At 62.0% G+C, this 27,972-nt stretch overlaps 1 protein-coding gene across 1 annotated transcript in view; it reads right to left on the bottom strand.

Moving 5' to 3' along the window:
* The window catches only part of MUC16 (mucin 16, cell surface associated), a 53,163-nt gene extending 29,855 nt beyond the window's left edge, over positions 1–23,308 (bottom strand). The window contains exons 1-64 of the mRNA XM_068919519.1: positions 23,158–23,308; positions 22,075–22,217; positions 21,893–21,960; positions 21,329–21,501; positions 20,892–20,956; positions 20,702–20,767; positions 19,628–19,753; positions 19,446–19,513; positions 18,882–19,054; positions 18,445–18,509; positions 18,178–18,402; positions 17,978–18,045; positions 17,718–17,890; positions 17,573–17,599; positions 17,181–17,500; positions 16,999–17,066; positions 16,329–16,607; positions 16,036–16,062; positions 15,731–15,923; positions 15,531–15,598; positions 15,344–15,443; positions 15,031–15,145; positions 14,728–14,870; positions 14,546–14,613; positions 13,982–14,154; positions 13,583–13,609; positions 13,278–13,420; positions 13,078–13,145; positions 12,673–12,699; positions 12,281–12,596; positions 12,099–12,166; positions 11,429–11,707; positions 11,136–11,160; positions 10,908–10,973; positions 9,834–9,959; positions 9,652–9,719; positions 8,982–9,260; positions 8,689–8,715; positions 8,384–8,576; positions 8,184–8,251; positions 7,997–8,096; positions 7,684–7,798; positions 7,381–7,523; positions 7,199–7,266; positions 6,635–6,807; positions 6,236–6,262; positions 5,931–6,073; positions 5,731–5,798; positions 5,544–5,643; positions 5,238–5,352; positions 4,934–5,076; positions 4,752–4,819; positions 4,082–4,360; positions 3,789–3,813; positions 3,561–3,626; positions 2,481–2,606; positions 2,299–2,366; positions 1,735–1,907; positions 1,336–1,362; positions 1,031–1,173; positions 831–898; positions 571–743; positions 426–452; positions 34–353 (exon numbers count right to left, since the gene is read on the bottom strand). Coding sequence (XP_068775620.1) covers positions 34–353; positions 426–452; positions 571–743; positions 831–898; positions 1,031–1,173; positions 1,336–1,362; positions 1,735–1,907; positions 2,299–2,366; positions 2,481–2,606; positions 3,561–3,626; positions 3,789–3,813; positions 4,082–4,360; positions 4,752–4,819; positions 4,934–5,076; positions 5,238–5,352; positions 5,544–5,643; positions 5,731–5,798; positions 5,931–6,073; positions 6,236–6,262; positions 6,635–6,807; positions 7,199–7,266; positions 7,381–7,523; positions 7,684–7,798; positions 7,997–8,096; positions 8,184–8,251; positions 8,384–8,576; positions 8,689–8,715; positions 8,982–9,260; positions 9,652–9,719; positions 9,834–9,959; positions 10,908–10,973; positions 11,136–11,160; positions 11,429–11,707; positions 12,099–12,166; positions 12,281–12,596; positions 12,673–12,699; positions 13,078–13,145; positions 13,278–13,420; positions 13,583–13,609; positions 13,982–14,154; positions 14,546–14,613; positions 14,728–14,870; positions 15,031–15,145; positions 15,344–15,443; positions 15,531–15,598; positions 15,731–15,923; positions 16,036–16,062; positions 16,329–16,607; positions 16,999–17,066; positions 17,181–17,500; positions 17,573–17,599; positions 17,718–17,890; positions 17,978–18,045; positions 18,178–18,402; positions 18,445–18,509; positions 18,882–19,054; positions 19,446–19,513; positions 19,628–19,753; positions 20,702–20,767; positions 20,892–20,956; positions 21,329–21,501; positions 21,893–21,960; positions 22,075–22,217; positions 23,158–23,308 — 7,683 coding nt within the window. The remainder of the gene's footprint in view (positions 1–33; positions 354–425; positions 453–570; positions 744–830; positions 899–1,030; positions 1,174–1,335; positions 1,363–1,734; positions 1,908–2,298; positions 2,367–2,480; positions 2,607–3,560; positions 3,627–3,788; positions 3,814–4,081; positions 4,361–4,751; positions 4,820–4,933; positions 5,077–5,237; positions 5,353–5,543; positions 5,644–5,730; positions 5,799–5,930; positions 6,074–6,235; positions 6,263–6,634; positions 6,808–7,198; positions 7,267–7,380; positions 7,524–7,683; positions 7,799–7,996; positions 8,097–8,183; positions 8,252–8,383; positions 8,577–8,688; positions 8,716–8,981; positions 9,261–9,651; positions 9,720–9,833; positions 9,960–10,907; positions 10,974–11,135; positions 11,161–11,428; positions 11,708–12,098; positions 12,167–12,280; positions 12,597–12,672; positions 12,700–13,077; positions 13,146–13,277; positions 13,421–13,582; positions 13,610–13,981; positions 14,155–14,545; positions 14,614–14,727; positions 14,871–15,030; positions 15,146–15,343; positions 15,444–15,530; positions 15,599–15,730; positions 15,924–16,035; positions 16,063–16,328; positions 16,608–16,998; positions 17,067–17,180; positions 17,501–17,572; positions 17,600–17,717; positions 17,891–17,977; positions 18,046–18,177; positions 18,403–18,444; positions 18,510–18,881; positions 19,055–19,445; positions 19,514–19,627; positions 19,754–20,701; positions 20,768–20,891; positions 20,957–21,328; positions 21,502–21,892; positions 21,961–22,074; positions 22,218–23,157) is intronic.
* Between the last annotated feature and the right edge of the window lie 4,664 nt (positions 23,309–27,972).

Raw genomic sequence — 27,972 nt, 5'->3', positions numbered from 1 at the left:
CCCCTGGCCGTGGCAGAGCGGTGGGCTGCTTACCAAGGTGGCCATGACTCTCTGGGTAGTGTTGAGCTTTGCGGAGTGAGGAATTGCCAGGTCGGAATTGTAGGGGAGATTGGTGATGGTGAAGTTGATGGTGAAGCGCTCAAGGGCGGGAACTGTTGTCTGTGTGGGGCTGGCAGCTGCAAGGAGCACAGACGCGGAATGAAAAGGTGCAAGAGCCAGGGCGTGAAGGCTTTGGGTGGAGAAACGCCAAGGTCTCGCACCAGCCCGCGCTCCTTCCTGGCGCTGCTCTCGAGGGGGAAGGTCAGCGTGCTCCCCGCTTCCCCCAGGCATCACCAGCCTTGGCCCCCGGCTGCCTCAGCCAGGCAGGGAGACCCGCGAGAAACCCGCGGCCTTTGGACGCCGGCCTTCCCCTCAGAGCTACTCACATGGCAGGACTGGCTGTTCGTTGTAACCTGCAAAGAGAGAGCGAGTCATGAGCTGGAGCTGGCACCGGGGCCCGGGGACTGGGAAAGGCTGCTACGCAAGGCTGCTGCAGGAAAGCAGAGGAGGTGGGGAGGCCTAGGTGCTTACCGTTGACGTAGAGGCTGTCCTTGTCCAGGCTGTAGGGGCCCAGCTGCGTGATGCCTTTGGTCTTGTTGCTCACTTGGTGGTAAAGGCCCACCCTGTCCAACGGCGGGGCGGAGGAGTCGTGCCGGTAGGTGCAGACGGCGTCTACCACGCTGCCGCTGCCACGCGCTTCAGGCCTGGCACAGGAAACTTGGGGTTAGTTTGGGGTGCCCGGTGCCAATGGAAAGGGGCTGGAGCCTCGGCGGTGTCTCCGGCGCCCTTACCTGAACGCTGTCACTTCACATGCTGCGTAAGCGGGGCCCAGGCTGCTGTTGCCAAGGATGGGGTCGAGCTGCCAAAGAGAGGGTTGGGGGAGCTCGTCATCGTGCGCCAAAGAGCTGGCGTTCCTCGAGAGCAGCACGCGCCCGGGGGAACGCGAGGTGGCTGAGAAGGAGGGAGCGAGGGCAGGCAGGCCTGCGCTTACCAAGGAGGTTAAGGCTTTTTGCGTCTCGTTGAATTCCCTGGAGTGGGGAGTTGCCAAGTCTTGAGTGTGGGCGAGACTGGTGAGGGTGAAGTTGAGGGTGAACCGTTCCAGGGCGGTGGCTGGAGTTGTAGTTGGCCTGGCTGCTACGGAAAGGAGAGCAACGTCAGAGTGGGCCATTGCTAGAGCTGCCCGCCTGCCGGCAGGCCCCGTGGAGCAGGCAAAAGCCTATGGGCAGGAAACCGTGCGTCAAGGGGCCCAGGCCATTGCCCGTTCTCCCACTACCACCAGCTCCTGGAGATACTCACTTGGCAGCAGCGGGGGCTCGGTGTACTCTGGAAGGAGAGAGAAATGCGTTAGCTGGGCGGCAGCAGGAGGTGGTCAAGGGGCACTGTGACAAATTTGAGGAAGGCGAGTGGGGAAAGCGAGAGCCTGGGGGACACGTCTGTGAGCCCCGTGGCCATGCTGGCGAGCGAGTGAGTCAGACTGGGCTGACGACACTGCCAACCGTGCCTAAACCAGCCTGTAGGGAAGAGAGTCCAGCGACAACCTCTTTGCAGAAGAGCACTGGCAGACCACAAACCCGTGGTGCTGTGATTACGAGGCCCTGTTGCAGCGTGGGCCCACACTCTGCATGATTCCTGTCCAGGCATGGGAGAGAGAGGCAGGCGTGGGGCAAAAAGGCTTGCCAGAGGACAGGTGCTTACCGTTGACGTAGAGGCTGTCCTTGTCCAGGCTGTAGGGGCCCAGCTGCGTGATGCCTTTGGTCTTGTTGCTCACTTGGTGGTAAAGGCCCACCCTGTCCAACGGCGGGGCGGAGGAGTCGTGCCGGTAGGTGCAGACGGCGTCCACCCCGGTGTTGTCCCCTTGCCTCACTGGCCTGAAAAACACAAGGCGATGCCTGAGCTCCTCTTTCGTGCACCCTCTGGTTGCGAGGTCGGCCAGTAGGGCTTCCTCCGCCGTGTGCTTGCGGCAACGCCTGCTCGGCAGTCCCCGCCTGCGCGTGGACGCTTGCCGCTGCTCTCCTGGCTGCAGCCTGGCCCTGCTGTCGTTCCCATGGGGTCAGGGCACGCAAGGTGCGAGAGCCGTCTAGGGGCCGTGCCAAGACCCTCCACGGGTGGGAGGGCGAGCAGCAGGGGGAAGCCCCGAGATGGGAGGGCAGCAGGGGCAAGGCCCTGCCTCCGGAGGGTGAGGGGGCGGACCAGGCCGGAGCATGCCAGGCTGCCTGGTCCTGGGACCCGCCAAGGGAATGGGCTGGCCTGGCCCCGTACCTGAAAGCTGCTGGCTCGCATCCGAGGAAAGCAGGGCCGATGCTGGCTTCCTTCAGAAGCTGCTTGAGCTGCAAAGGGGAGGGGATTCACAATTAAGGCACGGCACTGCCCTGCTCCTGCACACCTGCCGCCCCCCGAGGCCCGCAGGCCCCCTGGCCGTGGCAGAGCGGTGGGCTGCTTACCAAGGTGGCCATGACTCTCTGGGTAGTGTTGAGCTTTGCGGAGTGAGGAATTGCCAGGTCGGAATTGTAGGGGAGATTGGTGATGGTGAAGTTGATGGTGAAGCGCTCAAGGGCGGGAACTGTTGTCTGTGTGGGGCTGGCAGCTGCAAGGAGCACAGACGTGGAATGAAAAGGTGCAAGAGCCAGGGCGTGAAGGCTTTGGGTGGAGAAACGCCAAGGTCTCGCACCAGCCGCGCTCCTTCCTGGCGCTGCTCTCGAGGGGGAAGGTCAGCGTGCTCCCCGCTTCCCCCAGGCATCACCAGCCTTGGCCCCCGGCTGCCTCAGCCAGGCAGGGAGACCCGCGAGAAACCCGCGGCCTTTGGACGCCGGCCTTCCCCTCAGAGCTACTCACATGGCAGGACTGGCTGTTCGTTGTAACCTGCAAAGAGAGAGCGAGTCATGAGCTGGAGCTGGCACCGGGGCCCGGGGCCCGGGGACTGGGAAAGGCTGCTACGCAAGGCTGCTGCAGGAAAGCAGAGGAGGTGGGGAGGCCTAGGTGCTTACCGTTGACGTAGAGGCTGTCCTTGTCCAGGCTGTAGGGGCCCAGCTGCGTGATGCCTTTGGTCTTGTTGCTCACTTGGTGGTAAAGGCCCACCCTGTCCAACGGCGGGGCGGAGGAGTCGTGCCGGTAGGTGCAGACGGCGTCTACCACGCTGCCGCTGCCACGCGCTTCAGGCCTGGCACAGGAAACTTGGGGTTAGTTTGGGGTGCCCGGTGCCAATGGAAAGGGGCTGGAGCCTCGGCGGTGTCTCCGGTGCCCTTACCTGAACGCTGTCACTTCACATGCTGCGTAAGCGGGGCCCAGGCTGTTGTTGCCAAGGATGGGGTCGAGCTGCCAAAGAGAGGGTTGGGGGAGCTCGTCATCGTGCGCCAAAGAGCTGGCGTTCCTCGAGAGCAGCACGCGCCCGGGGGAACGCGAGGTGGCTGAGAAGGAGGGAGCGAGGGCAGGCAGGCCTGCGCTTACCAAGGAGGTTAAGGCTTTTTGCGTCTCGTTGAATTCCCTGGAGTGGGGAGTTGCCAAGTCTTGGGTGTGGGCGAGACTGGTGAGGGTGAAGTTGAGGGTGAACCGTTCCAGGGCGGTGGCTGGAGTTGTAGTTGGCCTGGCTGCTACGGAAAGGAGAGCAACGTCAGAGTGGGCCATTGCTAGAGCTGCCCGCCTGCCGGCAGGCCCCGTGGAGCAGGCAAAAGCCTATGGGCAGGAAACCGTGCGTCAAGGGGCCCAGGCCATTGCCCGTTCTCCCGCTACCACCAGCTCCTGGAGATACTCACTTGGCAGCAGCGGGGGCTCGGTGTACTCTGGAAGGAGAGAGAAATGCGTTAGCTGGGCGGCAGCAGGAGGTGGTCAAGGGGCACTGTGACAAATTTGAGGAAGGCGAGTGGGGAAAGCGAGAGCCTGGGGGACACGTCTGTGAGCCCCGTGGCCATGCTGGCGAGCGAGTGAGTCAGACTGGGCTGACGACACTGCCAACCGTGCCTAAACCAGCCTGTAGGGAAGAGAGTCCAGCGACAACCTCTTTGCAGAAGAGCACTGGCAGACCACAAACCCGTGGTGCTGTGATTACGAGGCCCTGTTGCAGCGTGGGCCCACACTCTGCATGATTCCTGTCCAGGCATGGGAGAGAGAGGCAGGCGTGGGGCAAAAAGGCTTGCCAGAGGACAGGTGCTTACCGTTGACGTAGAGGCTGTCCTTGTCCAGGCTGTAGGGGCCCAGCTGCGTGATGCCTTTGGTCTTGTTGCTCACTTGGTGGTAAAGGCCCACCCTGTCCAACGGCGGGGCGGAGGAGTCGTGCCGGTAGGTGCAGACGGCGTCCACCCCGGTGTTGTCCCCTTGCCTCACTGGCCTGAAAAACACAAGGCGATGCCTGAGCTCCTCTTTCGTGCACCCTCTGGTTGCGAGGTCGGCCAGTAGGGCTTCCTCCGCCGTGTGCTTGCGGCAACGCCTGCTCGGCAGTCCCCGCCTGCGCGTGGACGCTTGCCGCTGCTCTCCTGGCTGCAGCCTGGCCCTGCTGTCGTTCCCATGGGGTCAGGGCACGCAAGGTGCGAGAGCCGTCTAGGGGCCGTGCCAAGACCCTCCACGGGTGGGAGGGCGAGCAGCAGGGGGAAGCCCCGAGATGGGAGGGCAGCAGGGGCAAGGCCCTGCCTCCGGAGGGCGAGGGGGCGGACCAGGCCGGAGCATGCCAGGCTGCCTGGTCCTGGGACCCGCCAAGGGAATGGGCTGGCCTGGCCCCGTACCTGAAAGCTGCTGGCTCGCATCCGAGGAAAGCAGGGCCGATGCTGGCTTCCTTCAGAAGCTGCTTGAGCTGCAAAGGGGAGGGGATTCACAATTAAGGCACGGCACTGCCCTGCTCCTGCACACCTGCCGCCCCCCGAGGCCCGCAGGCCCCCTGGCCGTGGCAGAGCGGTGGGCTGCTTACCAAGGTGGCCATGACTCTCTGGGTAGTGTTGAGCTTTGCGGAGTGAGGAATTGCCAGGTCGGAATTGTAGGGGAGATTGGTGATGGTGAAGTTGATGGTGAAGCGCTCAAGGGCGGGAACTGTTGTCTGTGTGGGGCTGGCAGCTGCAAGGAGCACAGACGCGGAATGAAAAGGTGCAAGAGCCAGGGCGTGAAGGCTTTGGGTGGAGAAACGCCAAGGTCTCGCACCAGCCCGCGCTCCTTCCTGGCGCTGCTCTCGAGGGGGAAGGTCAGCGTGCTCCCCGCTTCCCCCAGGCATCACCAGCCTTGGCCCCCGGCTGCCTCAGCCAGGCAGGGAGACCCGCGAGAAACCCGCGGCCTTTGGACGCCGGCCTTCCCCTCAGAGCTACTCACATGGCAGGACTGGCTGTTCGTTGTAACCTGCAAAGAGAGAGCGAGTCATGAGCTGGAGCTGGCACCGGGGCCCGGGGACTGGGAAAGGCTGCTACGCAAGGCTGCTGCAGGAAAGCAGAGGAGGTGGGGAGGCCTAGGTGCTTACCGTTGACGTAGAGGCTGTCCTTGTCCAGGCTGTAGGGGCCCAGCTGCGTGATGCCTTTGGTCTTGTTGCTCACTTGGTGGTAAAGGCCCACCCTGTCCAACGGCGGGGCGGAGGAGTCGTGCCGGTAGGTGCAGACGGCGTCTACCACGCTGCCGCTGCCACGCGCTTCAGGCCTGGCACAGGAAACTTGGGGTTAGTTTGGGGTGCCCGGTGCCAATGGAAAGGGGCTGGAGCCTCGGCGGTGTCTCCGGCGCCCTTACCTGAACGCTGTCACTTCACATGCTGCGTAAGCGGGGCCCAGGCTGCTGTTGCCAAGGATGGGGTCGAGCTGCCAAAGAGAGGGTTGGGGGAGCTCGTCATCGTGCGCCAAAGAGCTGGCGTTCCTCGAGAGCAGCACGCGCCCGGGGGAACGCGAGGTGGCTGAGAAGGAGGGAGCGAGGGCAGGCAGGCCTGCGCTTACCAAGGAGGTTAAGGCTTTTTGCGTCTCGTTGAATTCCCTGGAGTGGGGAGTTGCCAAGTCTTGAGTGTGGGCGAGACTGGTGAGGGTGAAGTTGAGGGTGAACCGTTCCAGGGCGGTGGCTGGAGTTGTAGTTGGCCTGGCTGCTACGGAAAGGAGAGCAACGTCAGAGTGGGCCATTGCTAGAGCTGCCCGCCTGCCGGCAGGCCCCGTGGAGCAGGCAAAAGCCTATGGGCAGGAAACCGTGCGTCAAGGGGCCCAGGCCATTGCCCGTTCTCCCACTACCACCAGCTCCTGGAGATACTCACTTGGCAGCAGCGGGGGCTCGGTGTACTCTGGAAGGAGAGAGAAATGCGTTAGCTGGGCGGCAGCAGGAGGTGGTCAAGGGGCACTGTGACAAATTTGAGGAAGGCGAGTGGGGAAAGCGAGAGCCTGGGGGACACGTCTGTGAGCCCCGTGGCCATGCTGGCGAGCGAGTGAGTCAGACTGGGCTGACGACACTGCCAACCGTGCCTAAACCAGCCTGTAGGGAAGAGAGTCCAGCGACAACCTCTTTGCAGAAGAGCACTGGCAGACCACAAACCCGTGGTGCTGTGATTACGAGGCCCTGTTGCAGCGTGGGCCCACACTCTGCATGATTCCTGTCCAGGCATGGGAGAGAGAGGCAGGCGTGGGGCAAAAAGGCTTGCCAGAGGACAGGTGCTTACCGTTGACGTAGAGGCTGTCCTTGTCCAGGCTGTAGGGGCCCAGCTGCGTGATGCCTTTGGTCTTGTTGCTCACTTGGTGGTAAAGGCCCACCCTGTCCAACGGCGGGGCGGAGGAGTCGTGCCGGTAGGTGCAGACGGCGTCCACCCCGGTGTTGTCCCCTTGCCTCACTGGCCTGAAAAACACAAGGCGATGCCTGAGCTCCTCTTTCGTGCACCCTCTGGTTGCGAGGTCGGCCAGTAGGGCTTCCTCCGCCGTGTGCTTGCGGCAACGCCTGCTCGGCAGTCCCCGCCTGCGCGTGGACGCTTGCCGCTGCTCTCCTGGCTGCAGCCTGGCCCTGCTGTCGTTCCCATGGGGTCAGGGCACGCAAGGTGCGAGAGCCGTCTAGGGGCCGTGCCAAGACCCTCCACGGGTGGGAGGGCGAGCAGCAGGGGGAAGCCCCGAGATGGGAGGGCAGCAGGGGCAAGGCCCTGCCTCCGGAGGGTGAGGGGGCGGACCAGGCCGGAGCATGCCAGGCTGCCTGGTCCTGGGACCCGCCAAGGGAATGGGCTGGCCTGGCCCCGTACCTGAAAGCTGCTGGCTCGCATCCGAGGAAAGCAGGGCCGATGCTGGCTTCCTTCAGAAGCTGCTTGAGCTGCAAAGGGGAGGGGATTCACAATTAAGGCACGGCACTGCCCTGCTCCTGCACACCTGCCGCCCCCCGAGGCCCGCAGGCCCCCTGGCCGTGGCAGAGCGGTGGGCTGCTTACCAAGGTGGCCATGACTCTCTGGGTAGTGTTGAGCTTTGCGGAGTGAGGAATTGCCAGGTCGGAATTGTAGGGGAGATTGGTGATGGTGAAGTTGATGGTGAAGCGCTCAAGGGCGGGAACTGTTGTCTGTGTGGGGCTGGCAGCTGCAAGGAGCACAGACGTGGAATGAAAAGGTGCAAGAGCCAGGGCGTGAAGGCTTTGGGTGGAGAAACGCCAAGGTCTCGCACCAGCCGCGCTCCTTCCTGGCGCTGCTCTCGAGGGGGAAGGTCAGCGTGCTCCCCGCTTCCCCCAGGCATCACCAGCCTTGGCCCCCGGCTGCCTCAGCCAGGCAGGGAGACCCGCGAGAAACCCGCGGCCTTTGGACGCCGGCCTTCCCCTCAGAGCTACTCACATGGCAGGACTGGCTGTTCGTTGTAACCTGCAAAGAGAGAGCGAGTCATGAGCTGGAGCTGGCACCGGGGCCCGGGGCCCGGGGACTGGGAAAGGCTGCTACGCAAGGCTGCTGCAGGAAAGCAGAGGAGGTGGGGAGGCCTAGGTGCTTACCGTTGACGTAGAGGCTGTCCTTGTCCAGGCTGTAGGGGCCCAGCTGCGTGATGCCTTTGGTCTTGTTGCTCACTTGGTGGTAAAGGCCCACCCTGTCCAACGGCGGGGCGGAGGAGTCGTGCCGGTAGGTGCAGACGGCGTCTACCACGCTGCCGCTGCCACGCGCTTCAGGCCTGGCACAGGAAACTTGGGGTTAGTTTGGGGTGCCCGGTGCCAATGGAAAGGGGCTGGAGCCTCGGCGGTGTCTCCGGTGCCCTTACCTGAACGCTGTCACTTCACATGCTGCGTAAGCGGGGCCCAGGCTGTTGTTGCCAAGGATGGGGTCGAGCTGCCAAAGAGAGGGTTGGGGGAGCTCGTCATCGTGCGCCAAAGAGCTGGCGTTCCTCGAGAGCAGCACGCGCCCGGGGGAACGCGAGGTGGCTGAGAAGGAGGGAGCGAGGGCAGGCAGGCCTGCGCTTACCAAGGAGGTTAAGGCTTTTTGCGTCTCGTTGAATTCCCTGGAGTGGGGAGTTGCCAAGTCTTGGGTGTGGGCGAGACTGGTGAGGGTGAAGTTGAGGGTGAACCGTTCCAGGGCGGTGGCTGGAGTTGTAGTTGGCCTGGCTGCTACGGAAAGGAGAGCAACGTCAGAGTGGGCCATTGCTAGAGCTGCCCGCCTGCCGGCAGGCCCCGTGGAGCAGGCAAAAGCCTATGGGCAGGAAACCGTGCGTCAAGGGGCCCAGGCCATTGCCCGTTCTCCCACTACCACCAGCTCCTGGAGATACTCACTTGGCAGCAGCGGGGGCTCGGTGTACTCTGGAAGGAGAGAGAAATGCGTTAGCTGGGCGGCAGCAGGAGGTGGTCAAGGGGCACTGTGACAAATTTGAGGAAGGCGAGTGGGGAAAGCGAGAGCCTGGGGGACACGTCTGTGAGCCCCGTGGCCATGCTGGCGAGCGAGTGAGTCAGACTGGGCTGACGACACTGCCAACCGTGCCTAAACCAGCCTGTAGGGAAGAGAGTCCAGCGACAACCTCTTTGCAGAAGAGCACTGGCAGACCACAAACCCGTGGTGCTGTGATTACGAGGCCCTGTTGCAGCGTGGGCCCACACTCTGCATGATTCCTGTCCAGGCATGGGAGAGAGAGGCAGGCGTGGGGCAAAAAGGCTTGCCAGAGGACAGGTGCTTACCGTTGACGTAGAGGCTGTCCTTGTCCAGGCTGTAGGGGCCCAGCTGCGTGATGCCTTTGGTCTTGTTGCTCACTTGGTGGTAAAGGCCCACCCTGTCCAACGGCGGGGCGGAGGAGTCGTGCCGGTAGGTGCAGACGGCGTCCACCCCGGTGTTGTCCCCTTGCCTCACTGGCCTGAAAAACACAAGGCGATGCCTGAGCTCCTCTTTCGTGCACCCTCTGGTTGCGAGGTCGGCCAGTAGGGCTTCCTCCGCCGTGTGCTTGCGGCAACGCCTGCTCGGCAGTCCCCGCCTGCGCGTGGACGCTTGCCGCTGCTCTCCTGGCTGCAGCCTGGCCCTGCTGTCGTTCCCATGGGGTCAGGGCACGCAAGGTGCGAGAGCCGTCTAGGGGCCGTGCCAAGACCTTCCACGGGTGGGAGGGCGAGCAGCAGGGGGAAGCCCCGAGATGGGAGGGCAGCAGGGGCAAGGCCCTGCCTCCGGAGGGCGAGGGGGCGGACCAGGCCGGAGCATGCCAGGCTGCCTGGTCCTGGGACCCGCCAAGGGAATGGGCTGGCCTGGCCCCGTACCTGAAAGCTGCTGGCTCGCATCCGAGGAAAGCAGGGCCGATGCTGGCTTCCTTCAGAAGCTGCTTGAGCTGCAAAGGGGAGGGGATTCACAATTAAGGCACGGCACTGCCCTGCTCCTGCACACCTGCCGCCCCCCGAGGCCCGCAGGCCCCCTGGCCGTGGCAGAGCGGTGGGCTGCTTACCAAGGTGGCCATGACTCTCTGGGTAGTGTTGAGCTTTGCGGAGTGAGGAATTGCCAGGTCGGAATTGTAGGGGAGATTGGTGATGGTGAAGTTGATGGTGAAGCGCTCAAGGGCGGGAACTGTTGTCTGTGTGGGGCTGGCAGCTGCAAGGAGCACAGACGCGGAATGAAAAGGTGCAAGAGCCAGGGCGTGAAGGCTTTGGGTGGAGAAACGCCAAGGTCTCGCACCAGCCCGCGCTCCTTCCTGGCGCTGCTCTCGAGGGGGAAGGTCAGCGTGCTCCCCGCTTCCCCCAGGCATCACCAGCCTTGGCCCCCGGCTGCCTCAGCCAGGCAGGGAGACCCGCGAGAAACCCGCGGCCTTTGGACGCCGGCCTTCCCCTCAGAGCTACTCACATGGCAGGACTGGCTGTTCGTTGTAACCTGCAAAGAGAGAGCGAGTCATGAGCTGGAGCTGGCACCGGGGCCCGGGGACTGGGAAAGGCTGCTACGCAAGGCTGCTGCAGGAAAGCAGAGGAGGTGGGGAGGCCTAGGTGCTTACCGTTGACGTAGAGGCTGTCCTTGTCCAGGCTGTAGGGGCCCAGCTGCGTGATGCCTTTGGTCTTGTTGCTCACTTGGTGGTAAAGGCCCACCCTGTCCAACGGCGGGGCGGAGGAGTCGTGCCGGTAGGTGCAGACGGCGTCTACCACGCTGCCGCTGCCACGCGCTTCAGGCCTGGCACAGGAAACTTGGGGTTAGTTTGGGGTGCCCGGTGCCAATGGAAAGGGGCTGGAGCCTCGGCGGTGTCTCCGGTGCCCTTACCTGAACGCTGTCACTTCACATGCTGCGTAAGCGGGGCCCAGGCTGCTGTTGCCAAGGATGGGGTCGAGCTGCCAAAGAGAGGGTTGGGGGAGCTCGTCATCGTGCGCCAAAGAGCTGGCGTTCCTCGAGAGCAGCACGCGCCCGGGGGAACGCGAGGTGGCTGAGAAGGAGGGAGCGAGGGCAGGCAGGCCTGCGCTTACCAAGGAGGTTAAGGCTTTTTGCGTCTCGTTGAATTCCCTGGAGTGGGGAGTTGCCAAGTCTTGGGTGTGGGCGAGACTGGTGAGGGTGAAGTTGAGGGTGAACCGTTCCAGGGCGGTGGCTGGAGTTGTAGTTGGCCTGGCTGCTACGGAAAGGAGAGCAACGTCAGAGTGGGCCATTGCTAGAGCTGCCCGCCTGCCGGCAGGCCCCGTGGAGCAGGCAAAAGCCTATGGGCAGGAAACCGTGCGTCAAGGGGCCCAGGCCATTGCCCGTTCTCCCACTACCACCAGCTCCTGGAGATACTCACTTGGCAGCAGCGGGGGCTCGGTGTACTCTGGAAGGAGAGAGAAATGCGTTAGCTGGGCGGCAGCAGGAGGTGGTCAAGGGGCACTGTGACAAATTTGAGGAAGGCGAGTGGGGAAAGCGAGAGCCTGGGGGACACGTCTGTGAGCCCCGTGGCCATGCTGGCGAGCGAGTGAGTCAGACTGGGCTGACGACACTGCCAACCGTGCCTAAACCAGCCTGTAGGGAAGAGAGTCCAGCGACAACCTCTTTGCAGAAGAGCACTGGCAGACCACAAACCCGTGGTGCTGTGATTACGAGGCCCTGTTGCAGCGTGGGCCCACACTCTGCATGATTCCTGTCCAGGCATGGGAGAGAGAGGCAGGCGTGGGGCAAAAAGGCTTGCCAGAGGACAGGTGCTTACCGTTGACGTAGAGGCTGTCCTTGTCCAGGCTGTAGGGGCCCAGCTGCGTGATGCCTTTGGTCTTGTTGCTCACTTGGTGGTAAAGGCCCACCCTGTCCAACGGCGGGGCGGAGGAGTCGTGCCGGTAGGTGCAGACGGCGTCCACCCCGGTGTTGTCCCCTTGCCTCACTGGCCTGAAAAACACAAGGCGATGCCTGAGCTCCTCTTTCGTGCACCCTCTGGTTGCGAGGTCGGCCAGTAGGGCTTCCTCCGCCGTGTGCTTGCGGCAACGCCTGCTCGGCAGTCCCCGCCTGCGCGTGGACGCTTGCCGCTGCTCTCCTGGCTGCAGCCTGGCCCTGCTGTCGTTCCCATGGGGTCAGGGCACGCAAGGTGCGAGAGCCGTCTAGGGGCCGTGCCAAGACCCTCCACGGGTGGGAGGGCGAGCAGCAGGGGGAAGCCCCGAGATGGGAGGGCAGCAGGGGCAAGGCCCTGCCTCCGGAGGGCGAGGGGGCGGACCAGGCCGGAGCATGCCAGGCTGCCTGGTCCTGGGACCCGCCAAGGGAATGGGCTGGCCTGGCCCCGTACCTGAAAGCTGCTGGCTCGCATCCGAGGAAAGCAGGGCCGATGCTGGCTTCCTTCAGAAGCTGCTTGAGCTGCAAAGGGGAGGGGATTCACAATTAAGGCACGGCACTGCCCTGCTCCTGCACACCTGCCGCCCCCCGAGGCCCGCAGGCCCCCTGGCCGTGGCAGAGCGGTGGGCTGCTTACCAAGGTGGCCATGACTCTCTGGGTAGTGTTGAGCTTTGCGGAGTGAGGAATTGCCAGGTCGGAATTGTAGGGGAGATTGGTGATGGTGAAGTTGATGGTGAAGCGCTCAAGGGCGGGAACTGTTGTCTGTGTGGGGCTGGCAGCTGCAAGGAGCACAGACGCGGAATGAAAAGGTGCAAGAGCCAGGGCGTGAAGGCTTTGGGTGGAGAAACGCCAAGGTCTCGCACCAGCCCGCGCTCCTTCCTGGCGCTGCTCTCGAGGGGGAAGGTCAGCGTGCTCCCCGCTTCCCCCAGGCATCACCAGCCTTGGCCCCCGGCTGCCTCAGCCAGGCAGGGAGACCCGCGAGAAACCCGCGGCCTTTGGACGCCGGCCTTCCCCTCAGAGCTACTCACATGGCAGGACTGGCTGTTCGTTGTAACCTGCAAAGAGAGAGCGAGTCATGAGCTGGAGCTGGCACCGGGGCCCGGGGACTGGGAAAGGCTGCTACGCAAGGCTGCTGCAGGAAAGCAGAGGAGGTGGGGAGGCCTAGGTGCTTACCGTTGACGTAGAGGCTGTCCTTGTCCAGGCTGTAGGGGCCCAGCTGCGTGATGCCTTTGGTCTTGTTGCTCACTTGGTGGTAAAGGCCCACCCTGTCCAACGGCGGGGCGGAGGAGTCGTGCCGGTAGGTGCAGACGGCGTCTACCACGCTGCCGCTGCCACGCGCTTCAGGCCTGGCACAGGAAACTTGGGGTTAGTTTGGGGTGCCCGGTGCCAATGGAAAGGGGCTGGAGCCTCGGCGGTGTCTCCGGCGCCCTTACCTGAACGCTGTCACTTCACATGCTGCGTAAGCGGGGCCCAGGCTGCTGTTGCCAAGGATGGGGTCGAGCTGCCAAAGAGAGGGTTGGGGGAGCTCGTCATCGTGCGCCAAAGAGCTGGCGTTCCTCGAGAGCAGCACGCGCCCGGGGGAACGCGAGGTGGCTGAGAAGGAGGGAGCGAGGGCAGGCAGGCCTGCGCTTACCAAGGAGGTTAAGGCTTTTTGCGTCTCGTTGAATTCCCTGGAGTGGGGAGTTGCCAAGTCTTGAGTGTGGGCGAGACTGGTGAGGGTGAAGTTGAGGGTGAACCGTTCCAGGGCGGTGGCTGGAGTTGTAGTTGGCCTGGCTGCTACGGAAAGGAGAGCAACGTCAGAGTGGGCCATTGCTAGAGCTGCCCGCCTGCCGGCAGGCCCCGTGGAGCAGGCAAAAGCCTATGGGCAGGAAACCGTGCGTCAAGGGGCCCAGGCCATTGCCCGTTCTCCCACTACCACCAGCTCCTGGAGATACTCACTTGGCAGCAGCGGGGGCTCGGTGTACTCTGGAAGGAGAGAGAAATGCGTTAGCTGGGCGGCAGCAGGAGGTGGTCAAGGGGCACTGTGACAAATTTGAGGAAGGCGAGTGGGGAAAGCGAGAGCCTGGGGGACACGTCTGTGAGCCCCGTGGCCATGCTGGCGAGCGAGTGAGTCAGACTGGGCTGACGACACTGCCAACCGTGCCTAAACCAGCCTGTAGGGAAGAGAGTCCAGCGACAACCTCTTTGCAGAAGAGCACTGGCAGACCACAAACCCGTGGTGCTGTGATTACGAGGCCCTGTTGCAGCGTGGGCCCACACTCTGCATGATTCCTGTCCAGGCATGGGAGAGAGAGGCAGGCGTGGGGCAAAAAGGCTTGCCAGAGGACAGGTGCTTACCGTTGACGTAGAGGCTGTCCTTGTCCAGGCTGTAGGGGCCCAGCTGCGTGATGCCTTTGGTCTTGTTGCTCACTTGGTGGTAAAGGCCCACCCTGTCCAACGGCGGGGCGGAGGAGTCGTGCCGGTAGGTGCAGACGGCGTCCACCCCGGTGTTGTCCCCTTGCCTCACTGGCCTGAAAAACACAAGGCGATGCCTGAGCTCCTCTTTCGTGCACCCTCTGGTTGCGAGGTCGGCCAGTAGGGCTTCCTCCGCCGTGTGCTTGCGGCAACGCCTGCTCGGCAGTCCCCGCCTGCGCGTGGACGCTTGCCGCTGCTCTCCTGGCTGCAGCCTGGCCCTGCTGTCGTTCCCATGGGGTCAGGGCACGCAAGGTGCGAGAGCCGTCTAGGGGCCGTGCCAAGACCCTCCACGGGTGGGAGGGCGAGCAGCAGGGGGAAGCCCCGAGATGGGAGGGCAGCAGGGGCAAGGCCCTGCCTCCGGAGGGTGAGGGGGCGGACCAGGCCGGAGCATGCCAGGCTGCCTGGTCCTGGGACCCGCCAAGGGAATGGGCTGGCCTGGCCCCGTACCTGAAAGCTGCTGGCTCGCATCCGAGGAAAGCAGGGCCGATGCTGGCTTCCTTCAGAAGCTGCTTGAGCTGCAAAGGGGAGGGGATTCACAATTAAGGCACGGCACTGCCCTGCTCCTGCACACCTGCCGCCCCCCGAGGCCCGCAGGCCCCCTGGCCGTGGCAGAGCGGTGGGCTGCTTACCAAGGTGGCCATGACTCTCTGGGTAGTGTTGAGCTTTGCGGAGTGAGGAATTGCCAGGTCGGAATTGTAGGGGAGATTGGTGATGGTGAAGTTGATGGTGAAGCGCTCAAGGGCGGGAACTGTTGTCTGTGTGGGGCTGGCAGCTGCAAGGAGCACAGACGTGGAATGAAAAGGTGCAAGAGCCAGGGCGTGAAGGCTTTGGGTGGAGAAACGCCAAGGTCTCGCACCAGCCGCGCTCCTTCCTGGCGCTGCTCTCGAGGGGGAAGGTCAGCGTGCTCCCCGCTTCCCCCAGGCATCACCAGCCTTGGCCCCCGGCTGCCTCAGCCAGGCAGGGAGACCCGCGAGAAACCCGCGGCCTTTGGACGCCGGCCTTCCCCTCAGAGCTACTCACATGGCAGGACTGGCTGTTCGTTGTAACCTGCAAAGAGAGAGCGAGTCATGAGCTGGAGCTGGCACCGGGGCCCGGGGCCCGGGGACTGGGAAAGGCTGCTACGCAAGGCTGCTGCAGGAAAGCAGAGGAGGTGGGGAGGCCTAGGTGCTTACCGTTGACGTAGAGGCTGTCCTTGTCCAGGCTGTAGGGGCCCAGCTGCGTGATGCCTTTGGTCTTGTTGCTCACTTGGTGGTAAAGGCCCACCCTGTCCAACGGCGGGGCGGAGGAGTCGTGCCGGTAGGTGCAGACGGCGTCTACCACGCTGCCGCTGCCACGCGCTTCAGGCCTGGCACAGGAAACTTGGGGTTAGTTTGGGGTGCCCGGTGCCAATGGAAAGGGGCTGGAGCCTCGGCGGTGTCTCCGGTGCCCTTACCTGAACGCTGTCACTTCACATGCTGCGTAAGCGGGGCCCAGGCTGTTGTTGCCAAGGATGGGGTCGAGCTGCCAAAGAGAGGGTTGGGGGAGCTCGTCATCGTGCGCCAAAGAGCTGGCGTTCCTCGAGAGCAGCACGCGCCCGGGGGAACGCGAGGTGGCTGAGAAGGAGGGAGCGAGGGCAGGCAGGCCTGCGCTTACCAAGGAGGTTAAGGCTTTTTGCGTCTCGTTGAATTCCCTGGAGTGGGGAGTTGCCAAGTCTTGGGTGTGGGCGAGACTGGTGAGGGTGAAGTTGAGGGTGAACCGTTCCAGGGCGGTGGCTGGAGTTGTAGTTGGCCTGGCTGCTACGGAAAGGAGAGCAACGTCAGAGTGGGCCATTGCTAGAGCTGCCCGCCTGCCGGCAGGCCCCGTGGAGCAGGCAAAAGCCTATGGGCAGGAAACCGTGCGTCAAGGGGCCCAGGCCATTGCCCGTTCTCCCACTACCACCAGCTCCTGGAGATACTCACTTGGCAGCAGCGGGGGCTCGGTGTACTCTGGAAGGAGAGAGAAATGCGTTAGCTGGGCGGCAGCAGGAGGTGGTCAAGGGGCACTGTGACAAATTTGAGGAAGGCGAGTGGGGAAAGCGAGAGCCTGGGGGACACGTCTGTGAGCCCCGTGGCCATGCTGGCGAGCGAGTGAGTCAGACTGGGCTGACGACACTGCCAACCGTGCCTAAACCAGCCTGTAGGGAAGAGAGTCCAGCGACAACCTCTTTGCAGAAGAGCACTGGCAGACCACAAACCCGTGGTGCTGTGATTACGAGGCCCTGTTGCAGCGTGGGCCCACACTCTGCATGATTCCTGTCCAGGCATGGGAGAGAGAGGCAGGCGTGGGGCAAAAAGGCTTGCCAGAGGACAGGTGCTTACCGTTGACGTAGAGGCTGTCCTTGTCCAGGCTGTAGGGGCCCAGCTGCGTGATGCCTTTGGTCTTGTTGCTCACTTGGTGGTAAAGGCCCACCCTGTCCAACGGCGGGGCGGAGGAGTCGTGCCGGTAGGTGCAGACGGCGTCCACCCCGGTGTTGTCCCCTTGCCTCACTGGCCTGAAAAACACAAGGCGATGCCTGAGCTCCTCTTTCGTGCACCCTCTGGTTGCGAGGTCGGCCAGTAGGGCTTCCTCCGCCGTGTGCTTGCGGCAACGCCTGCTCGGCAGTCCCCGCCTGCGCGTGGACGCTTGCCGCTGCTCTCCTGGCTGCAGCCTGGCCCTGCTGTCGTTCCCATGGGGTCAGGGCACGCAAGGTGCGAGAGCCGTCTAGGGGCCGTGCCAAGACCTTCCACGGGTGGGAGGGCGAGCAGCAGGGGGAAGCCCCGAGATGGGAGGGCAGCAGGGGCAAGGCCCTGCCTCCGGAGGGCGAGGGGGCGGACCAGGCCGGAGCATGCCAGGCTGCCTGGTCCTGGGACCCGCCAAGGGAATGGGCTGGCCTGGCCCCGTACCTGAAAGCTGCTGGCTCGCATCCGAGGAAAGCAGGGCCGATGCTGGCTTCCTTCAGAAGCTGCTTGAGCTGCAAAGGGGAGGGGATTCACAATTAAGGCACGGCACTGCCCTGCTCCTGCACACCTGCCGCCCCCCGAGGCCCGCAGGCCCCCTGGCCGTGGCAGAGCGGTGGGCTGCTTACCAAGGTGGCCATGACTCTCTGGGTAGTGTTGAGCTTTGCGGAGTGAGGAATTGCCAGGTCGGAATTGTAGGGGAGATTGGTGATGGTGAAGTTGATGGTGAAGCGCTCAAGGGCGGGAACTGTTGTCTGTGTGGGGCTGGCAGCTGCAAGGAGCACAGACGCGGAATGAAAAGGTGCAAGAGCCAGGGCGTGAAGGCTTTGGGTGGAGAAACGCCAAGGTCTCGCACCAGCCCGCGCTCCTTCCTGGCGCTGCTCTCGAGGGGGAAGGTCAGCGTGCTCCCCGCTTCCCCCAGGCATCACCAGCCTTGGCCCCCGGCTGCCTCAGCCAGGCAGGGAGACCCGCGAGAAACCCGCGGCCTTTGGACGCCGGCCTTCCCCTCAGAGCTACTCACATGGCAGGACTGGCTGTTCGTTGTAACCTGCAAAGAGAGAGCGAGTCATGAGCTGGAGCTGGCACCGGGGCCCGGGGACTGGGAAAGGCTGCTACGCAAGGCTGCTGCAGGAAAGCAGAGGAGGTGGGGAGGCCTAGGTGCTTACCGTTGACGTAGAGGCTGTCCTTGTCCAGGCTGTAGGGGCCCAGCTGCGTGATGCCTTTGGTCTTGTTGCTCACTTGGTGGTAAAGGCCCACCCTGTCCAACGGCGGGGCGGAGGAGTCGTGCCGGTAGGTGCAGACGGCGTCTACCACGCTGCCGCTGCCACGCGCTTCAGGCCTGGCACAGGAAACTTGGGGTTAGTTTGGGGTGCCCGGTGCCAATGGAAAGGGGCTGGAGCCTCGGCGGTGTCTCCGGTGCCCTTACCTGAACGCTGTCACTTCACATGCTGCGTAAGCGGGGCCCAGGCTGCTGTTGCCAAGGATGGGGTCGAGCTGCCAAAGAGAGGGTTGGGGGAGCTCGTCATCGTGCGCCAAAGAGCTGGCGTTCCTCGAGAGCAGCACGCGCCCGGGGGAACGCGAGGTGGCTGAGAAGGAGGGAGCGAGGGCAGGCAGGCCTGCGCTTACCAAGGAGGTTAAGGCTTTTTGCGTCTCGTTGAATTCCCTGGAGTGGGGAGTTGCCAAGTCTTGGGTGTGGGCGAGACTGGTGAGGGTGAAGTTGAGGGTGAACCGTTCCAGGGCGGTGGCTGGAGTTGTAGTTGGCCTGGCTGCTACGGAAAGGAGAGCAACGTCAGAGTGGGCCATTGCTAGAGCTGCCCGCCTGCCGGCAGGCCCCGTGGAGCAGGCAAAAGCCTATGGGCAGGAAACCGTGCGTCAAGGGGCCCAGGCCATTGCCCGTTCTCCCACTACCACCAGCTCCTGGAGATACTCACTTGGCAGCAGCGGGGGCTCGGTGTACTCTGGAAGGAGAGAGAAATGCGTTAGCTGGGCGGCAGCAGGAGGTGGTCAAGGGGCACTGTGACAAATTTGAGGAAGGCGAGTGGGGAAAGCGAGAGCCTGGGGGACACGTCTGTGAGCCCCGTGGCCATGCTGGCGAGCGAGTGAGTCAGACTGGGCTGACGACACTGCCAACCGTGCCTAAACCAGCCTGTAGGGAAGAGAGTCCAGCGACAACCTCTTTGCAGAAGAGCACTGGCAGACCACAAACCCGTGGTGCTGTGATTACGAGGCCCTGTTGCAGCGTGGGCCCACACTCTGCATGATTCCTGTCCAGGCATGGGAGAGAGAGGCAGGCGTGGGGCAAAAAGGCTTGCCAGAGGACAGGTGCTTACCGTTGACGTAGAGGCTGTCCTTGTCCAGGCTGTAGGGGCCCAGCTGCGTGATGCCTTTGGTCTTGTTGCTCACTTGGTGGTAAAGGCCCACCCTGTCCAACGGCGGGGCGGAGGAGTCGTGCCGGTAGGTGCAGACGGCGTCCACCCCGGTGTTGTCCCCTTGCCTCACTGGCCTGAAAAACACAAGGCGATGCCTGAGCTCCTCTTTCGTGCACCCTCTGGTTGCGAGGTCGGCCAGTAGGGCTTCCTCCGCCGTGTGCTTGCGGCAACGCCTGCTCGGCAGTCCCCGCCTGCGCGTGGACGCTTGCCGCTGCTCTCCTGGCTGCAGCCTGGCCCTGCTGTCGTTCCCATGGGGTCAGGGCACGCAAGGTGCGAGAGCCGTCTAGGGGCCGTGCCAAGACCCTCCACGGGTGGGAGGGCGAGCAGCAGGGGGAAGCCCCGAGATGGGAGGGCAGCAGGGGCAAGGCCCTGCCTCCGGAGGGCGAGGGGGCGGACCAGGCCGGAGCATGCCAGGCTGCCTGGTCCTGGGACCCGCCAAGGGAATGGGCTGGCCTGGCCCCGTACCTGAAAGCTGCTGGCTCGCATCCGAGGAAAGCAGGGCCGATGCTGGCTTCCTTCAGAAGCTGCTTGAGCTGCAAAGGGGAGGGGATTCACAATTAAGGCACGGCACTGCCCTGCTCCTGCACACCTGCCGCCCCCCGAGGCCCGCAGGCCTCCTGGCCGTGGCAGAGCGGTGGGCTGCTTACCAAGGTGGCCATGACGCTCTGGGTAGTGTTGAGCTTTGCGGAGTGAGGAATTGCCAGGTCGGAATTGTAGGGGAGATTGGTGATGGTGAAGTTGATGGTGAAGCGCTCAAGGGCGGGAACTGTTGTCTGTGTGGGGCTGGCAGCTGCAAGGAGCACAGACGCGGAATGAAAAGGTGCAAGAGCCAGGGCGTGAAGGCTTTGGGTGGAGAAACGCCAAGGTCTCGCACCAGCCCGCGCTCCTTCCTGGCGCTGCTCTCGAGGGGGAAGGTCAGCGTGCTCCCCGCTTCCCCCAGGCATCACCAGCCTTGGCCCCCGGCTGCCTCAGCCAGGCAGGGAGACCCGCGAGAAACCCACGGCCTTTGGACGCCAGCCTTCCCCTCAGAGCTACTCACATGGCAGGACTGGCTGTTCGTTGTAACCTGCAAAGAGAGAGCGAGTCATGAGCTGGAGCTGGCACCGGGGCCCGGGGACTGGGAAAGGCTGCTACGCAAGGCTGCTGCAGGAAAGCAGAGGAGGTGGGGAGGCCTAGGTGCTTACCGTTGACGTAGAGGCTGTCCTTGTCCAGGCTGTAGGGGCCCAGCTGCGTGATGCCTTTGGTCTTGTTGCTCACTTGGTGGTAAAGGCCCACCCTGTCCAACGGCGGGGCGGAGGAGTCGTGCCGGTAGGTGCAGACGGCGTCTACCACGCTGCCGCTGCCACGCGCTTCAGGCCTGGCACAGGAAACTTGGGGTTAGTTTGGGGTGCCCGGTGCCAATGGAAAGGGGCTGGAGCCTCGGCGGTGTCTCCGGTGCCCTTACCTGAACGCTGTCACTTCACATGCTGCGTAAGCGGGGCCCAGGCTGCTGTTGCCAAGGATGGGGTCGAGCTGCCAAAGAGAGGGTTGGGGGAGCTCGTCATCGTGCGCCAAAGAGCTGGCGTTCCTCGAGAGCAGCACGCGCCCGGGGGAACGCGAGGTGGCTGAGAAGGAGGGAGCGAGGGCAGGCAGGCCTGCGCTTACCAAGGAGGTTAAGGCTTTTTGCGTCTCGTTGAATTCCCTGGAGTGGGGAGTTGCCAAGTCTTGGGTGTGGGCGAGACTGGTGAGGGTGAAGTTGAGGGTGAACCGTTCCAGGGCGGTGGCTGGAGTTGTAGTTGGCCTGGCTGCTACGGAAAGGAGAGCAACGTCAGAGTGGGCCATTGCTAGAGCTGCCCGCCTGCCGGCAGGCCCCGTGGAGCAGGCAAAAGCCTATGGGCAGGAAACCGTGCGTCAAGGGGCCCAGGCCATTGCCCGTTCTCCCACTACCACCAGCTCCTGGAGATACTCACTTGGCAGCAGCGGGGGCTCGGTGTACTCTGGAAGGAGAGAGAAATGCGTTAGCTGGGCGGCAGCAGGAGGTGGTCAAGGGGCACTGTGACAAATTTGAGGAAGGCGAGTGGGGAAAGCGAGAGCCTGGGGGACACGTCTGTGAGCCCCGTGGCCATGCTGGCGAGCGAGTGAGTCAGACTGGGCTGACGACACTGCCAACCGTGCCTAAACCAGCCTGTAGGGAAGAGAGTCCAGCGACAACCTCTTTGCAGAAGAGCACTGGCAGACCACAAACCCGTGGTGCTGTGATTACGAGGCCCTGTTGCAGCGTGGGCCCACACTCTGCATGATTCCTGTCCAGGCATGGGAGAGAGAGGCAGGCGTGGGGCAAAAAGGCTTGCCAGAGGACAGGTGCTTACCGTTGACGTAGAGGCTGTCCTTGTCCAGGCTGTAGGGGCCCAGCTGCGTGATGCCTTTGGTCTTGTTGCTCACTTGGTGGTAAAGGCCCACCCTGTCCAACGGCGGGGCGGAGGAGTCATGCCGGTAGGTGCAGACGGCGTCCACCCCGGTGTTGTCCCCTTGCCTCACTGGCCTGAAAAACACAAGGCGATGCCTGAGCTCCTCTTTCGTGCACCCTCTGGTTGCGAGGTTGGCCAGTAGGGCTTCCTCCGCCGTGTGCTTGCGGCAACGCCTGCTCGGCAGTCCCCGCCTGCGCGTGGACGCTTGCCGCTGCTCTCCTGGCTGCAGCCTGGCCCTGCTGTCGTTCCCATGGGGTCAGGGCACGCAAGGTGCGAGAGCCGTCTAGGGGCCGTGCCAAGACCCTCCACGGGTGGGAGGGCGAGCAGCAGGGGGAAGCCCCGAGATGGGAGGGCAGCAGGGGCAAGGCCCTGCCTCCGGAGGGCGAGGGGGCGGACCAGGCCGGAGCATGCCAGGCTGCCTGGTCCTGGGACCCGCCAAGGGAATGGGCTGGCCTGGCCCCGTACCTGAAAGCTGCTGGCTCGCATCCGAGGAAAGCAGGGCCGATGCTGGCTTCCTTCAGAAGCTGCTTGAGCTGCAAAGGGGAGGGGATTCACAATTAAGGCACGGCACTGCCCTGCTCCTGCACACCTGCCGCCCCCCGAGGCCCGCAGGCCTCCTGGCCGTGGCAGAGCGGTGGGCTGCTTACCAAGGTGGCCATGACTCTCTGGGTAGTGTTGAGCTTTGCGGAGTGAGGAATTGCCAGGTCGGAATTGTAGGGGAGATTGGTGATGGTGAAGTTGATGGTGAAGCGCTCAAGGGCGGGAACTGTTGTCTGTGTGGGGCTGGCAGCTGCAAGGAGCACAGACGCGGAATGAAAAGGTGCAAGGCTTTGGGTGGAGAAATGCAGTTATATCCTGCTAGCCATTCCTGCTCTCTCTCCATAGTCTCTCCCTGGCTTTATCAGTTGAGAACTCTAGCTAGTAATGATCAAATTTCATGCATCTAGAGATGTAATTAGAGATTCTGTAATATGATATCCCTGCGAAGAATAATTCCTTGTTTTTACATTGCTAATGTAAAATATAACAATATATTTATGTCGATAATATTTAAGCAAGGTGCTCCTCATTTGATTATGTTTAATCTTAGAGAACAGTCTGGAGTACTCAGCTTGGTTACCCCTTTTCTTGAGATGTTTTTCGTATGCCAATTTTTTTATATTTCTCCAGTACAGTCGTTTAATTATGCCCTTAGTAAACTTCACAGAATGCTTAGCCTCGCTGTTGTCTTCCAAGGCATTCCTCTCTATGGATGCATGTACAATATACACTTGTAAACCTTTAGCCAAAAGCACATCTCCTCACAAAAATAATTAAATAAAAGAAAATAAGCATCTTACATGTTTTCAAAGAGGTAGTAAGTATTGGCACAGGTGTTGTCTGAGTGGCCGTTGTTGATGGCTGTGCCTGGGTGGAGGAGACTGCTATAGTAGTTGGAGGAAGTGCAGTGGTAGTAAGATGAACTATACTCGTTCCCTGGGGAGTTGTTGTGGGAGTAGAGGAAGAACTGGGAGTTGTAAAGGCAGCATTTGTGGTTGGGGAAGCAGTGGTCATAGCCATGGAGCCTGTGGAGGAAGTGGTTACGTCAACAGCAGTGCTTGTGGACGCCTGTGTGGACATGGTAGATGGCATGGGTGTTTTCTGCATGGATGTTATAAATGGCTGTGCCTGGGTGGAGGACACTGCTATAGTAGTTGGAGGGAGTGCAGTGGTAGTCAAGGGAGCTGTACTTATCCGGTGGGGAGTTGTTGTGGCAGCAGAGGAAGAACTAGGAGTTGTGGAGGCAGTATTTCCAATTCGGGAAGCAGTGGTGAGGGTCTTGGATTCTGTGGTGGGAGTGGTTGTGTCAACAGCGGTGCTTTTGGACCCCTCCATGGACATGGTAGGGGGCACAGGTGTTGTCTGCATGGATGCTGTGGATGTCTGTGCCTGGGTGGAGGAGACTGATGTAGTAGTTGGTGAGGTTGCAGTGGCTGTCGAGGCACCTTTGGTGGTCTGCTGGGGAGTTGTTGTGGGAGAAGAGGAAGAACTGGTAGGTGTGGCGACAGCTGTAGTGTTTGGGGAAGCAGTGGTAAAAGGCCTGGATCCTGTGGTGGGAGCCGTTGTGTCCACCGCAGTGCTTGTTAATTGCTCCGTAGAGGTGGTAGTGGGCTCAGGCGTTACCGGAGTGGGCCTTGTGGATGTCTGTGCCTGGGTGGAGGATCTTCCTGTGCCAGTTGTTGGGACTGCAGTAGTAGTGGAGGGAGCTGTGGTTGTCTGCTGGGGAGCTGTTGTGGGAGTAGAGGAAGAACTGTTAGGTGTGGAGGCAGGTGTGGTGTTTGGGGAAGCAGCGGTAAAAGGCCTGGATCCTGTGGTGGGAGCCGTTATGTCCACCGCAGTGCTTGTTAATTGCTCCGTAGAGGTGGTAGTGGGCTCAGGCGTTACCGGAGTGGGCCTTGTGGATGTCTGTGCCTGGGTGGAGGATCTTCCTGTGCCAGTTGTTGGGACTGCAGTAGTAGTGGAGGGAGCTGTGTTTGTCTGCTGGGGAGCTGCTGTGGGAGTAGAGGAAGAAGTGGTAGGCGTGGAGGCAGGTGTGGTGCCTGGGGAAGCAGTGGTGCTCGCCGTGGACCCTGTGGTGGGAGTGTTTGTGTCAACAGTGGTGCTTGTGGATCCCTCCGTGGACATGGTAGTGGGCCGAGGCATTGTCTGCGTGGATGCTGTGGATGTCTGTGCCTGGGTGGAGGAGACTGGTGTAGTAGTTGGTGAGGTGGCAGTGGCTGTCGAGGCACCTTTGGTGGTCTGCTGGGGAGTTGTTGTGGGAGTAGAGGAAGAAGTGTTAGGCGTGGAGGCAGGTGTGGTGGCTGGGGAAGCAGTGGTGCTAGCTGTTGACGCTGTGGTGGGGGTGTTTGTGTCAACAGCGGTGCTTGTGGATCCCTCCGTGGACATGGTAGTGGGCCGAGGCATTGTCTGCGTGGATGCTGTGGATGTCTGTGCCTGGGTGGAGGAGACTGGTGTAGTAGTTGGTGAGGTGGCAGTGGCTGTCGAGGCACCTTTGGTGGTCCGCTGGGGAGCTGTTGTGGGAGTAGAGGAAGAAGTGTTAGGTGTGGAGGCAGGTGTGGTGGCTGGGGAAGCAGCGGTAAAAGGCCTGGATCCTGTGGTGGGAGCCGTTGTGTCCACCGCAATGCTTGTTAATTGCTCCGTAGAGGTGGTAGTGGGCTCAGGCGTTACCGGAGTGGGCCTTGTGGATGTCTGTGCCTGGGTGGAGGATCTTCCTGTGCCAGTTGTTGGGACTGCAGTAGTAGTGGAGGGAGCTGTGTTTGTCTGCTGGGGAGCTGCTGTGGGAGTAGAGGAAGAAGTGGTAGGCGTGGAGGCAGCTGTAGTGTTTGGGGAAGCAGCGGTAAAAGGCCTGGATCCTGTGGTGGGAGCCGTTATGTCCACCGCAGTGCTTGTTAATTGCTCCGTAGAGGTGGTAGTGGGCTCAGGCGTTACCGGAGTGGGCCTTGTGGATGTCTGTGCCTGGGTGGAGGATCTTCCTGTGCCAGTTGTTGGGACTGCAGTAGTAGTGGAGGGAGCTGTGTTTGTCTGCTGGGGAGCTGTTGTGGGAGTAGAGGAAGAAGTGTTAGGCGTGGAGGCAGGTGTGGTGTTTGGGGAAGCAGCGGTAAAAGGCCTGGATCCTGTGGTGGGAGCCGTTATGTCCACCGCAGTGCTTGTTAATTGCTCCGTAGAGGTGGTAGTGGGCTCAGGCGTTACCGGAGTGGGCCTTGTGGATGTCTGTGCCTGGGTGGAGGATCTTCCTGTGCCAGTTGTTGGGACTGCAGTAGTAGTGGAGGGAGCTGTGTTTGTCTGCTGGGGAGCTGTTGTGGGAGTAGAGGAAGAAGTGTTAGGCGTGGAGGCAGGTGTGGTGGCTGGGGAAGCAGTGGTGCTAGCTGTTGACCCTGTGGTGGGAGTGTTTGTGTCAAGAGCGGTGCTTGTGGATCCCTCCGTGGACATGGTAGTGGGCCGAGGCATTGTCTGCGTGGATGCTGTGGATGGCTGTGCCAGGGTGGAGGAGACTGGTGTAGTAGTTGGTGAGGTGGCAGTGGCTGTGGAGGCACCTTTGGTGGTCTGCTGGGGAGCTGTTGTGGGAGTAGAGGAAGAAGTGGTAGGCGTGGAGGCAGGTGTGGTCGCTGGGGAAGCAGTGGTGCTAGCTGTTGACCCTGTGGTGGGAGTGTTTGTGTCAAGAGCGGTGCTTGTGGATCCCTCCGTGGACATGGTAGTGGGCTCAGGCATTGTCTGCGTGGATGCTGTGGATGTCTGTGCCTGGGTGGAGGAGACTGGTGTAGTAGTTGGTGAGGTGGCAGTGGCTGTCGAGGCACCTTTGGTGGTCTGCTGGGGAGCTGTTGTGGGAGAAGAGGAAGAACTGGTAGGTGTGGAGGCAGGTGTGGTGGCTGGGGAAGCAGCGGTAAAAGGCCTGGATCCTGTGGTGGGAGCCGTTGTGTCCACCGCAGTGCTTGTTAATTGCTCTGTAGAGGTGGTAGTGGGCTCAGGCGTTACCGGAGTGGGCCTTGTGGATGTCTGTGCCTGGGTGGAGGATCTTCCTGTGCCAGTTGTTGGGACTGCAGTAGTAGTGGAGGGAGCTGTGTTTGTCTGCTGGGGAGCTGCTGTGGGAGTAGAGGAAGAAGTGGTAGGCGTGGAGGCAGGTGTGGTGGCTGGGGAAGCAGCGGTAAAAGGCCTGGATCCTGTGGTGGGAGCCGTTGTGTCCACCGCAGTGCTTGTTAATTGCTCTGTAGAGGTGGTAGTGGGCTCAGGCGTTACCGGAGCCGGCCTTGTGGATGTCTGTGCCTGGGTGGAGGATCTTCCTGTGCCAGTTGTTGGGACTGCAGTAGTAGTGGAGGGAGCTGTGTTTGTCTGCTGGGGAGCTGCTGTGGGAGTAGAGGAAGAAGTGTTAGGCGTGGAGGCAGGTGTGGTGGCTGGGGAAGCAGTGGTGCTCGCCGTGGACCCTGTGGTGGGAGTGTTTGTGTCAACAGCGGTGCTTGTGGATCCCTCCGTGGACATGGTAGTGGGCCGAGGCATTGTCTGCGTGGATGCTGTGGATGTCTGTGCCTGGGTGGAGGAGACTGGTGTAGTAGTTGGTGAGGTTGCAGTGGCTGTCGAGGCACCTTTGGTGGTCTGCTGGGGAGTTGTTGTGGGAGAAGAGGAAGAACTGGTAGGTGTGGCGACAGCTGTAGTGTTTGGGGAAGCAGCGGTAAAAGGCCTGGATCCTGTGGTGGGAGCCGTTGTGTCCACCGCAGTGCTTGTTAATTGCTCCGTAGAGGTGGTAGTGGGCTCAGGCGTTACCGGAGTGGGCCTTGTGGATGTCTGTGCCTGGGTGGAGGATCTTCCTGTGCCAGTTGTTGGGACTGCAGTAGTAGTGGAGGGAGCTGTGTTTGTCTGCTGGGGAGCTGCTGTGGGAGTAGAGGAAGAAGTGGTAGGCGTGGAGGCAGGTGTGGTGTTTGGGGAAGCAGCGGTAAAAGGCCTGGATCCTGTGGTGGGAGCCGTTGTGTCCACCGCAGTGCTTGTTAATTGCTCCGTAGAGGTGGTAGTGGGCTCAGGCGTTACCGGAGTGGGCCTTGTGGGTGTCTGTGCCTGGGTGGAGGATCTTCCTGTGCCAGTTGTTGGGACTGCAGTAGTAGTGGAGGGAGCTGTGTTTGTCTGCTGGGGAGCTGCTGTGGGAGTAGAGGAAGAAGTGTTAGGCGTGGAGGCAGGTGTGGTGGCTGGGGAAGCATTGGTGCTAGCTGTTGACGCTGTGGTGGGAGTGTTTGTGTCAACGGTGGTGCTTGTGGATCCCTCCGTGGACATGGTAGTGGGCCGAGGCATTGTCTGCGTGGATGCTGTGGATGTCTGTGCCTGGGTGGAGGAGACTGGTGTAGTAGTTGGTGAGGTGGCAGTGGCTGTGGAGGCACCTTTGGTGGTCTGCTGGGGAGTTGTTGTGGGAGAAGAGGAAGAACTGGTAGGTGTGGCGACAGCTGTAGTGTTTGGGGAAGCAGCGGTAAAAGGCCTGGATCCTGTGGTGGGAGCCGTTGTGTCCACCGCAGTGCTTGTTAATTGCTCCGTAGAGGTGGTAGTGGGCTCAGGCGTTACCGGAGTGGGCCTTGTGGATGTCTGTGCCTGGGTGGAGGATCTTCCTGTGCCAGTTGTTGGGACTGCAGTAGTAGTGGAGGGAGCTGTGTTTGTCTGCTGGGGAGCTGTTGTGGGAGTAGAGGAAGAAGTGTTAGGCGTGGAGGCAGGTGTGGTGGCTGGGGAAGCAGCGGTAAAAGGCCTGGATCCTGTGGTGGGAGCCGTTGTGTCCACCGCAGTGCTTGTTAATTGCTCCGTAGAGGTGGTAGTGGGCTCAGGCGTTACCGGAGTGGGCCTTGTGGATGTCTGTGCCTGGGTGGAGGATCTTCCTGTGCCAGTTGTTGGGACTGCAGTAGTAGTGGAGGGAGCTGTGTTTGTCTGCTGGGGAGCTGTTGTGGGAGTAGAGGAAGAAGTGTTAGGTGTGGAGGCAGGTGTGGTGTTTGGGAAAGCATTGGTGCTAGCTGTTGATGCTTTGGTGGGAGTGTTTGTGT

Source organism: Struthio camelus, chromosome 26 (genome assembly GCF_040807025.1).
Source record: "Struthio camelus isolate bStrCam1 chromosome 26, bStrCam1.hap1, whole genome shotgun sequence".
NCBI classification, from domain to species: Eukaryota; Metazoa; Chordata; class Aves; order Struthioniformes; family Struthionidae; genus Struthio; species Struthio camelus.
The sequence above is the reverse complement of the archived record's forward strand: the minus strand, read 5'-3'. Positions and strand labels throughout refer to the sequence as shown.